The following is a 12,932-nucleotide window of genomic DNA, read 5'->3' as shown; positions in this document are numbered from 1 at the left end:
GGAAGCCAATCCAAGATATGAAAATGCAGTTTAACAACAAGATAAAATTACTAAAGAAAACCCAAACTGAAATGTTTCAGAAAATTAATCAACAGAATGAAACTTCAATGAAAATCCATGGAATAGATCACATAGTATATTTAACCCAAACACTGAAGAACTCACATACTTCTCAATATGTCATGAACATTTTTACAAATTGACCATGTATTAAGACACAGAGCAAGTCTCAACAAATGTAAGGCATTTGTAATAGCATCTTGTATTATATCTCATGACAATAGAATAAAGATAGCTCTTAAAAGCAGTGGAAACTGCAGAAAGAGCACAAGCCCATGGAGCCTAAGTACCACGCTATTAACTGGTAATGGAGTCAAGACAAAAGAAAATGAAAACACAACATAATATCTATGGGGCACAATGAAGGCTTAGTCAATTGGTATTTTTGTATTTTCGGTTTTTTTTTGGGGGGGGTGCATGTTGAGACAGAGTCTTTCTATTTGTAATCCTGGTTGTCCTAGAATTCATTATGTAGTTGTGAGTTCTCACCAGGTTAGCCTCAAAATCCCATATAGCCACCTGCCACTGCCTTTTGAGTGTTAGATTTGAAGCCATGTTTACCATACCCAGAAAAAGGAAAATTTGTAACAGTACGGACCTGCATCAAAACAAATTAGGAAATCTCCAGTTCCATAGCTAAATATGTACAGGAAAGCCTTAGAAAAGCAAGAACAAATGACACCCCTAAAATAATTATCCCATAAATCCACAAGGAAGGAATATTTCCAAATTCTTTTTATGAATGCAGTATTACCCTGATACCATATCTAGTCAAAAATTCAACAAAAAGAGAAAACTGTAGACCAATTTCCATAACACACATACAAGCAAATATTCTCAGTAAAGCACTTGCAAATCAAACTCAGGAACACTTCAAAAAGACCACATCAACCATGGTAGATAGGCTTCATCCTACAAAATATAATTAGATCCTTCTCTTTCACTCTGAACAAAGCTCAGTCTCAAATGTATCAAGAGCCTCAGCACAAGACCTGATGTCCTGAGCTGTAGAGAATTTGCTTCGACCTAAAGGCACTGTCTGAACAGGGCTCCAGTAGCACAAGCACTAAGACCACCAATCAATGACCAGGACTTTGTGAAAATAAAACCTTCCATACAGCAGCGAAGACCATCACTTGAATGACGAGGCAGCCTAAGGATGGAGAACACCTTCCTCAGCTATATATCACTGAAGGCAAGTACTAAATAGCAAGACAGACACAACCTAATAAAAAATTGGGATTTGAAATAACTAGAGTTTTTAAAGGAAGAAATACAAATTTGAGAAAAAAATTTATATAGTCAAAATCCTTACCCATCAGGGAAATGAAAATTAAAACTATTTTTAGGGTTTAGTCTTATTCCAGTCAGAATGGCAAAGAGAAAATTGACAAATGATGATGTGGAGACAGGGGGATTCTTATTCACTGTTGATAGTGTAAACTAATGACACCACTATGGAAACTAATGTAGGTGTGTACTGGCTAGTTTTGTGTCAACTTGACACAGCTGGAGTTACCACAGAGAAAGGAGCTTCAGTTGAGGAAATGCCTCCATGAGATCCAACTGTAAGGCATTTTCTCAATTAGTGATCAAGGGGGAAAGGCCCATGTGGGTGGGACCATCTCTGGGCTGGTAATCTTGGTTCTATAAGAGTGCAGGCTGAGCAAGCCAGGGGAAGCAAGCCAGTAAGGAACATCCCTCCATGGCCTCTGCATCAGCTCCTGTTTCCTGACTTGTTTGAGTTCCAGTCCTGGCTTCCTTTGGTGATAAACAGCAGTATGGAATTGTAAGCTGAATAAACCCTTTCCTCCCCAACTTGCTTCTTGGTCATGATGTTTATGCAGGAATAGAAACCCTGACTAAGACAGGGTATTACTCAGAAAAGCAAAAATAGACCAACCATATGACCCAGTTATACCTCTTCTGGACATTTTCCGAAAGGACATTATATGCTACTACAAAAATACTTTTTTATTCATGTTCATTGCTACATTGGTCACAGTAGCTAGGACATGGAAACAGTCCAGATGTCCATTCGTGATTGAATGGATAACTGATTGGCTGTGACTACATGCACCAGGTCTATACAATCAAGCCATCCAAAATTCCCACACAGATTGGGGAAGGCTCATGAAGGCTCTAATGGACCAGCTATTGGCAATCAGTAGCTGTTGGAGAAGGAGAGTCAGTATTCTTCAGTCATGTTGCCATGGAGGTCTACCCATGATCCACTATATGGTTCTACATCCATCTACATACTGAAAAAAAATCTAGGTAGACTCAGTAGCTCTAAACAAAAAAAGGACAGGAGGTTTGTGGGGAGGGTGTAATGAGCTGAATAGGAGAGGATTTAGAAATAAGGGAATGAGGACTGAATTTGATTAAACATAGTGTATATATTATGAAATTCTCAAATAACAAATAAAAAGATAGGCAAGGTAAAAATAAAACAGAAGAATCATCAAATAAACTAATGTTGATGATGTACCTCAAGGTCCTAGAAAAAGAACAAAGCAAAACCTCACAACAGAAGGGCAGAAGTAACAAAGCATCGCGCAGAACATGAAATGGGAGGTATACGACAAAAAATATTAAAAATAAAACAAAGGTGGCTTGTTAAAGGAAAAGATTGAAAATTCTTATCCTAATTAACCAAGAGATGCACTAACACAAATTCATAAAGCTCTAGGTGAAAATGGGTGCGAGAAGAGTTACAAATAAATCACATGGGCTGTAAAGGCTGTTTATTTTGAAACTATAAGAAGCTGAAAATATAAAAGAAGATGAAAATATAGAAGTAGATGAATTTCTGAAAATATATGAATTGCAAAACATTACACCAGGAAGATATAAACCGCATAAAAAGATCCACAGGAGGCAGGGAGAGTGAAGCAGAGGAGATTCCATACAGAGAAATGGTCAGGATAGGACACCGAATGTCAGATTCTCCCAGATCTGTAAGAAACTGTAGCCATGCTCTTCAAAATGCTCCATAAGTAGAAACTGAAGGCACTCTATTAAAATATCCTATGAGGTCTGCTTTACCTGCTGTAAGACACAGATAATAACACATGCACACACACACACACATGCACACACACACATACATACACACATACATACACACATACACACAAACATGCACATACACACACACATGCACACACACACACACACACACACACGAAACACATAGTCCAATGGAATTAGACTTGAGGACTCAGAAGTAAAACAACACAACAGCATATGCAATGGTAAAAACACACTTCCTTCAGTAAATGATGCTGATGAAAAATAGATAACTCTATGTAGAAGAATAAAACGATGCTTATCACCCTGTGCAAAATTAAGGGAAAAACAAAAACAAAAACAAACCTCCAGTCAGGACCTTCAATGCTCATACTGAAAAGACAAAGAAAGGAAAATCACTTTAAGATATCTAATAAAAAAAATACTTGGTGATTTAGAGCCAATGGGGGAAAAAAGAATATACCAGAGATATTAATTATGGTTGTTATCATATCTACATACTGGGTTTTGGTAGGATAACAAGTTTTATGGGAGAAATTCATATAAACCTTAAACAAAATTTCAAGGCCATTTTTCATAGATGTAGACAGAAAGCCAATCTACAAAATTGACAGGGATGTACAAAAGACCAAAGAGAGACAAAGCAACCAAAAACAAAGAGGACCGTGAGGGAGGTCTACCCATTACAGACTTCAAATTTACCACTGAGCCATAATAATTAAAACAGCATGACAAAGACGTTAAGTATAGACATAATTTCCATGGAGATCCAGGATTAAAGGAGACAGTGGCGAGCATCCTGGAGAGGCCTTAAATGAAGGTGCAGCCTCATCAGCAGTGGAGACTTCAGTGCATTGAAGACATTAGGACTTAGGACTGTGGGTCAGTCTTCAAGTACAGTGGCAGCTCTAGAGTGGCCCCACCCTGAGCCCATGAGAGAAGCTACATGGGCTGAGGATGGCAAACCTGTAGAAGTGGAGATATCCAAGCCCTTTGGAGCCCAGAAAATCATGAGTGAGTTTCAGACACCACACAATGAACTATTTATTTATGCTGGTGGGCCTGGGTTTATCTTTAATCTGGTTGTAACTGTTCCCTGGTTTTAATTTGTTTTTATTGTACAAGAATCCATCCTTAAGATACTAAGATGAATTTCTAGGAGAATTTGAATATTTAAAGGGTCTCTGAAAATGTAAAGTGTGAATTGTAAAGACCGAGCATTTTAAAGGTATGCTAAGTTTTATATTGTGATATTAACATGAAATCCTAGAAATCACCAAGAAAGGAATGGTTATGAGTTAGTACTGATGTGTTTATATGTCAAACTGACAAGTGTTCAACTGTGGCATTTGCATTAGGCAACTTGACACAATCTGCAGTCACTTGGGAAGAAGAAATTTTAACTGAGGAATCTCTTCACTCAGAATGTCATGTAAGCATATCTGTGCAGCTCTTTCTTGATTAATAATGTCTGTGAGCAGGCCCAGTCCACTACAGGTAATTCTCCCTTGGACAGGTGGTCCTGGCTTTCTAAAAAAGAATGCTGAGTAGGCCAGTAAATCAAGTCAGAAAGCAAGATTTTTCTGTGATCTCAGCTTCAGTTGTGGCCTCCAGATTCCTGCCTTGAGTTTCTACCTTAGATTCCTTCTAGGACAGCTGATAAGTGGCAAGACAGAATAATCTCTTTCATCCCTAATTTGGTTTTTGATAGTATGTTTTAACATGGCAACAGAGATACAAACTAGGACAAAATGTTTATGTTTATGCCCATAGGCTGTCAGTGGTGTCAACGTTGTTCATAGAAGTTTCTTTTTGTGGTGGACAGCATTCAGTGCAGAAATACTTATTTGGTCAAAGAACTAAAAAATAAAAAAAAATAAAATAAAAAATAAAAAACTGTGAGTGTTCAACCCTAAATGGGACATTTTTATTAGTCTCTCTGGCAAGGCTCAGGGAACATTAAAGAAGAGGAGGTAGAACACATATCAGAGCGGTGGTGGCACACACCTTTAATTGCAGCCCCTGGGAGACATAGTCAGGCAAGTCTGAGTTTGAAGTCAACTTGATCTACAAAGTAAGTTCCAAAGCAGCGAGGGCAACACAGAAAAACACTGTCTCAAAATATTGTGAAAAATTAGATGATTAGAGAGAGAGGGAGACAGAGACAGAGAGAGACAGAGAGAGGGAGACAGAGAGAGAGAGAGACAGATAGATAGAAAGATAGAGATCTCAGAACTAGGAGATAAGAAGGACTGCTGTGGATTGCTGTTTTCTGGACATGGCATGGCTGTCATAGTTATGAATTCATAGCATATGTGATTTCTTACATGGCATTTCCTTACATGAGACTAAGCCAGCCAAATATGCCACATAAATAGGGAAATGCCCCATGCAGAGGACTATTGTCAGTTGATAACTTCTGGGAATAGCAAATGACAAATCAATCTTTCTTGAAGGTGTAGATGTTCGTAGGTTTCCCATGCCCATACTGATATAAGTATTGACCACACTTACTGGAATTGATATCTGTTGCTATGGCTAATATCTTGACCAAAACAAACAAACAAACAAACAAGCAAGCAAACAAAACAACAACTTGAGAAAGAAAAAGCTTTATTTTAGCGTATAGTTCCAGATGATAGTCCATCACTGAGGAAAGTCAGTGCAGAAACTTAAAAGCAGCTTTGCCTGCTATTTTATCCAGGATTACCTCTGGCCAAGCAGTGCACTTTACAGCCAAAGAGATACAGCACGAACAAAGGATGTTGTTTACTCTCTGGCTTGCAGGTGATCTTATACACATAGATTTCTTATACAATTTAGGACCGTCTGCCTAGGATGATCTGGCCCATAGTGGACTAGACCTCCTGGCAATTATTAACAATCAAGACAATTTACAAAGACAAAGTTATGAACATCCCCCCTCAAATAGGACAAATATCACAATTGATCAAGATACAAAGAATAAGGTGATAAAAGCTGCAGATAGAGGTAGGATCGGTTTCCTCCAGGAACAAGCTCTCACATAGGTTTTTCAATCCTAACTTGTCAGGCCTAAACACATGTACATATAGACAATACAAAAATGGATTCAGTAAGGTTGCACATATATGAGAAAGAGAGAAATGCAGACTGGGAACATTTGGAGGGAGATAACACTGCAGGACTATGGATGGAACAAGGGATGGTGCTGAGGTAACTATGAACAAACAGTGATATATTTGCATGAGACTAAAGCACCAACCAAAGAGTACACAAGGAGGGACTCAAGGCTTCAGCCGCATATGTAGCAGAGGATGGCCTAGTCGGTCATCAATGGGAGAAGAGGCCCTTGGCCTTGTGAAGGCTCAGTGCCCCAGTGTAGGGGAATGGGAGGACAGGTAAGTGGGAGTGGTAGGTTAATGAGCAGGGGGAGGGGAGAGGATGGGGGAGGTTTGAAGGGGAAGTGAGGTAAGGGGATAACATTTGAAATGTAAATAAAGAAAATATCTAATAAAAGCTCACTATGACATGCTACCTACAGCAGCTTTCTCTCTATCAGTGACTTGTTCCTAGATCTCAGGGTATTTCTACAGTACAAAAAAGGTCAAAATATAGGCATAAATTTCACCTAGCAAAGAAAAACGCCCCACCTTGGACCACAAGGCTAAGCCCCATATCTTAAGCAGTCTTCTGCTCTCCAGCACAGAACATAGATGGGTCGTACGTGGTACTCCTACGTGAATCACCATTGTATCTGATAGCTGTAGATCAAATACCACAGCCTTCTTCCTGGATCCTCCCCCTGCCATGCTGGTCACAAAATTCTAATTTCAAATCAGCAATAACAACTATTGCTACCAGTAGGTGTTCTTCCAAATTAACTCCTGAGCACTAGAGGGCAGCCAGGAGCTCAGCTCAAATATCAAATAACTTCAGTTAGACCTCTGGTGGCAGATTCAGTCCAAAAAATTTTTTCTTTGTCAGAACAAACACTGCATGTTTTTTTCTCCTAAGTGGACCGATGTCATTGACCAATGAACTAGTAAAGGACCAGGAGTGGGAAAACACAGATCTTAAGGGAGGGCAGGAAAAAAAGGAAACAGAAAATAATGGAGTGACAGAACACAGGCTACAGAAAACCAGGAGGCTTAGAAGGAGGGCCAGGGAAAAAGGACTAAATGTCAGGGAAAAGACACATGAGCCTCAGAGGATGAGAAAGTAAAATTTTATTTGGTAGGGATGGGAGATGCACTAAGGCTGGGAGTTTACTAAAACGATATGATTGAGCCTTTTATAGCCCTCTGAGTCCTCTGTCCTCTGTGGGTCCTGTTTAGGTATCCATACCCTTACTTCCCAGCCACTCTTCTTTGTGTGTCTTCTAGGAACCTCTCAGGGGGCTACTTATGCTTTCCTGTCCACCCATATCCCTCTACCTCATTCTTTCAGAAGTTCAATAGTTTGGAATTTATTTTTTTAAAAAAATGAAAGAATTTAAGATATAAATACGTTTTTTAAAAATTATTTTACTTTTCCATATTTGGAATAAGCTAGAGCATGGTATCTCAGGGAAGGAAAATGTTAAAGATTCAGCCAAAGTCTTCACAAGTGGTTGGATTTACAGGAAGTGCAGAGCCCCAGCACGTTGGGATTTGATGGGACAGTTACCAGGGACAGAGGTCCTTGTGGGGAAACATGGCCTGTGTGCTTCTGGGCTAAGCTTTCCCTCAGGCTCCTTATACTTAACAGCACAGGACTACAGAAGAGCCTAGTTGAGGCATTCAACACTGTTAACAGGTGAGTTGATGGTTTTTAGATCTGTTGTTCCTTGGGTAATGTGTGTTTATAGTTAGCATCTTTTTCTCCATTCTCTTAGGTCAGATACAACCAGTGTTGTCACCATTACTGAGATACCCAGCTACCTTGCTCTGTTCTCAAAAAGAAAAAAAGAAAAATAGGAACCCACACATTAGGAGCTGTTCCTGTGTGATTTTTGTGCTGAGGAAAGAAGACCATTTCAACACAGTGTAAGAGACTGAAGTTATTATTTCTTTAGAGAAAGGAAATAACTATTGCCAGAAGACTGCCCAGGCTGGAATGGGCTGAAACAGGACACAGAGCTGGACATAGAGGTAGATTTAAAGACCGATAGTCTCTGGCCTTCTAGCTCTCTGACTATACTTTATACTTGCTGATAACTTCTAGAAAATATCCTAAAATCTTTCCTGTTCGTTCTGAGCAAGAATGAGTTAAAAACTGCTGGCTTGGATGATTAACGCCAGTAGCCTAACAGCAGAGGATTAAGTAAAGGATTAATTGCTAGAACCTTTTTCTCTCTTGCCCAGAAGCCTGGCTTCTCCCTTGTCAGGCAGGAGGAGGTTTGGAGCAATAAACTTTTACTGAACCAGGAGAAGAGAGTCACTTAAGGAAAAACTTTTACACAAGCAAATATGCATAAACTCACATACTACCATATACAAACTCATGTGTCTTCATGCATTCCAGTTGGGCCCTGCTACATACTTACCTCATAACTACATATTTACACACACACACACTTACATATGCATATGGAGTAAAAGACCAAGCTCCAGTGCAGAAAGAATTCGCCCATGCTGGATGAAAAGTGACCTCCAATCTTTATTGCATAGAGAAAAAAAAGCTTCTACCATTTTATTGCTAAATGAATTAAACCCAAGTCTATGAGGAAAAAACCCTTGTCCTCTTTAGTAAGACTAAACCTGCCTTGCTGTGAAGCCTGTCCACTCTTTCTGCTCTCTCTACAGCTTCTTCTCTGGCCCAAAAGGAAGAGAAATCTTTTCATTTTGTGTATTGCTCTCTTCATTTCTGAGTTCCCTTTTAATTTCTAAGTTACTCTACTCTGCTGTCCTTTTAATCTTGCTTTCTTCTCCTGCTCTGATATAATAATGGCATGGAATGTAATTGTTAATAGTTTTTTGTGCCTTTTCGAGGAGAATAGATCACTTGGTTTTCCAAGCACCCTTTAAAAAAACAAACAACAACAACAACAACAACAACAACAAAAAAACAAAAACAAAAGTTCACTAAAAGTTCAAACATAAATTCAAATCATAAATTGAGTAAGAAGTTAATAACAGAGATGTTTGTATATATTTTCATTAAGAGTAATTACCTGGCTCTACAGGTTGACGAAGAGCTAAAGATCATAATTTTTGTATCTAAGATGACACTGCAGTTTTGCATAGATAAACTCAGCTAGTATTTTATCTTCTGTCCTTGCACCCATAATAAATCATTGGTTCCTTTTTACAACTGTTGGTTAACTGTTTTACAAGCTCTTAGAATGTGTTCTAAGTTGTCAGTGCCTCTTTTCTATCTCAGAAGCAACTAACTCATAACAAGGGATTACGAGCCGAGTTCTAATTGCAATTTTTGTATCAGAGAGGGCTTAAATGGCAGTCCTATTATCAAAGGTTTAATAATTTTTAGTCTAATTTTAAGAATTCTTATAGAATCATCATTAAGAATTAAGAAATCATCTGTCTATGTAGCATCATAAGACAGTGCATCTTTGTTGATCTGCAGAAATCTGCCCAAACGGTGGGCTAATACCCAGTGACTGTTTTATATATTTTTTAACAGGAAAAGCATATCACTAGCAGGAATCTTTCCTAAAGTGTCCTCCCTTTGGCCTTATCTAGACGGGATCATCCATTGTGATTTTATAGTCCATGGTGAAACCATCTCAGAAAAGATCACCTGCTAGTTTTTAGAATTGCCTAGATGCTTCCTAACAAACTACACATTGCAAAAACAATTTTCCAGTAAAGTCTCCAGCTTTTTAACTTTGTTATTGTTTTGTTTTAGGCAAGTTGTAGCTGTTGTATTGGGTTGCTTCAAACTGACAATCCTCTGCCACAGGTACACAGGTAACTTAAAACTGCAGGCAGATGCTATTAAGTCCAACTGAGGAACCTTTAAAAAGGAGAACTACAAACAAATTCTTAGGATGTTACAGTTTTTCATTAAAATGTTCTTTAAAATTTGTTTCCCTTGTTGACTTATCAGGCTTTTTAATAAAGCATCAGGGCTTTTGCTTCTTAGAGTAAAGAATATAAATTTTACATCTGTTAACAATATTTTGTTGTTTGCATTTAGTGAGTTCTCTAAGTGCATATTGCCTTCCCTGCCCTGCCTGGGATTCTCCTGCCAAATTCAGAGAGGTGGACTTGCAGGATCCCTTTGCTCTGAAGGTATTTTGGTTGGTTGTTAACTTAGGAAGGCTTGCTAAAGTCACAGTGAGGCAATGAAGTCTAAGATCATTACTAATTAGGGACTCATGTGACATTTTCTATCAATCAGAGTTTATTTTGTTGAACTGGACACTAAAGCTCCATGCACTCACAGGCCCAAGGCTTACCCTTTGTGGCTATGTAGTAGCTCTCTCCTGACTAGCTGTGGTCTGAAGTCTCCTTTTTCAGATATGAGACTTGCTGTGCCTCTTGTTTACAGAGTTCATTGACTTCATGTGCTAATCGCTGTTGTTTGGTGTTCCTAGCTATAGAAGGTGTTTCTTGGAGACAGGGATAGTATTCATTGTTAAAGCACCCAGGTAGCCTATGACTTTTAGTTGATGAATGGAAGCTATTTACCTCTTTTATCATGCAGTTTATGCAAATTACCTAGAAACAGGGGCGGGGCCATAGAGTTGCTAGTTAAAAGCAGTCACTGCTTTTGCAGAGGACTCAGATTCAGTTCCTGACATTCACATGGTGAATCCTTCCCTTCAGTAACTCTCATTTCTAGAATCTAATACCCCCTTCTGGCCTCCATGAGGACCAGATTAACACCCAGCACTCACATACACATGCTGGCAAAAAGGATACACACATAATATAAAAAATAATCTTTAAAAATGTACCTGGAAACACATTTCTCAGAACTTCCTTCTCCATGTTGCTCTGTTTTGGGGATGGGCATGGAAAAAGCAACTGTGGAAGACTTGAGAAACAGGTGTGATATATTTAATTATTTTTATATATAGCGCTGCAGATTCAGGTCCTATAAACATTTGATGTCAAGGAGATTCCAGCTCACTTTACCATTAACATTCTACTCCTCAATTCTATAGCTTTTCTTTACTCGGGTTTGTCTTTCTAGATTCCACTGGCTTTCTGAGTTTCACTGAATTCTTACAAGTCTCAATACAGCCAGGTGATGTGCACATGCAGCTGTCCTTCCCAGCTGCTGGTCAAGCTGACCCCAGGACCAGTACTAGATGCAAAGATAAAGATTTGTGGGGCTAACCTGGTCACCACCAGTATTTCATGGGGTGAAATCCTTATAATCTGTCTCTGACGACTTCACTCAGGCTGGGTCTCCTTCTCTGAGTGTGACTTTTACCAGGAAACCATGTTCTTTGCTATTCCAAATACCTCATCTGAGGTATGTGCTGTTGCCAAATTAAAGAGAAACTTTAAATTATTATGATGCAAGGTTCCCAACTGTAGAAAACATTACACATGTTCTCTGTGGTCTATTTTTAACTCTGTTTCAAGACAAAGTATTATAGAAAGCCGCTCACCATAACTGTTTCTGAACTGCACGGACTGAGGTTTTACTTAGAAACACAGTTCTGATGCAGACCACAGAGGCAGCATCCACAGTTGGGGTCTCCTTGTTCAGGATGTGCAGGTGTGCGTCTCGGCTGGACTCTCTCCCTCAGAGGGGCTCTGCTTAAGGAGCCCCAGTTTTTGTTCAGCTTGTGCTATCACTTCAAACACCGTGTCAGTTCCGAGAGAGCGCAGAAGTACGTCCCTGAATCCTCTGGCTGTGAGGCTGAAATGACAAGGCTGATGGACTTGAATGATTTCTGGAAGACTACAGAGTAGCGGCCGCTCCTCTGGTTCTGAGTGTCAAAAGAAGGTTGGTAAATAAGGAAAACCATCTCTCCACTAAAAAGCTGCCTGTACCAAAAAATACGGTAGAAGTATTCACTTGTCTCATATGAACAGTCCAGGGTGACTTCTTCTCCCCACTGACTGCTGCCTGTTGGCTGGACCTGAGTCACTCTCTGGGCCACATTGCATCCTGCAGAGTAATAAGAAGAAAGAATTAGAAGTTTATCCTCTTATAGTATAAACAAAACACTGTTGGAATTGGGTACCTTAAGACCCAAAGAGAAACCTCACTAAAGATACAGAGTGCTGGCTTCTCTCCAGTCCCTCTTCCCCCTCATGTCTATAAGAACTACCATATGACCAGCAATGCTCCATGTTTGATATCCTTAGTTACACATGATGCATTCATACCAGAGAAAGCCAAGGCCACCAGCACACAGAGCAGGCTCTGAGGAGGCATGTGACACATGTCCCTCTGCATGAGTGTGTCTGCTCTGCCTCAGCTCAGCTCTCAGTGTCTGAGAGACAGGCAGTGTGCATATATGTACTGCCTGTGTGTATTACATTACCTCAAGCAGGAAATGGTTTGTGTGTGAGTGTGTGAGTGTGCGTGTGTGTGTGCGTGTGTGTGTGTGTGTGTGTGTGTGTGTGTGTGTGTGTGTGTGTGTGTGTGTGTGATTATAGGCCACAAGTCCCATATGCAGAGACTAAATGTGTAGCTCATCACAGACTTTGACTTGCTTTCTTGACTTTCTTAATAGTCAAGAGTCCACACTTAAAAAGGAGCCTCAGAAAGTTCATGCCTGCTGAGGGCTTAGTTGCTTTAACACACATGGGCGTTATTCTATTGTCTAGTTAAGCTTAATAAAAGATAATAAGTTCCTCATGGAGCCCATGAACTTCCCCATGAAACACTGAGATATGAAATAGTCTTCCTCCCTTAGTGAGTGGGATGGTCTATCTAAATTCTCCAATGAA

General features: G+C 39.6%; 1 gene segment (V, D, J or C) and 1 further gene; both read right to left on the bottom strand.

Annotated features, from left to right (window-relative positions):
* Positions 1-12,932, bottom strand: part of Tcra (T cell receptor alpha chain) — a 1,796,232-nt gene that overhangs the window by 943,822 nt on the left and 839,478 nt on the right.
* Positions 11,842-12,414, bottom strand: Trav15n-2 (T cell receptor alpha variable 15N-2). The segment is given in 2 exon segments: positions 11,842-12,144; positions 12,366-12,414. Coding segments are annotated over 2 exon segments (352 nt in total).

This window comes from Mus musculus, chromosome 14, assembly GCF_000001635.26.
Source record: "Mus musculus strain C57BL/6J chromosome 14, GRCm38.p6 C57BL/6J".
Taxonomy (NCBI): domain Eukaryota; kingdom Metazoa; phylum Chordata; class Mammalia; order Rodentia; family Muridae; genus Mus; species Mus musculus.
This window is presented reverse-complemented; position numbering and strand designations above follow the sequence as displayed.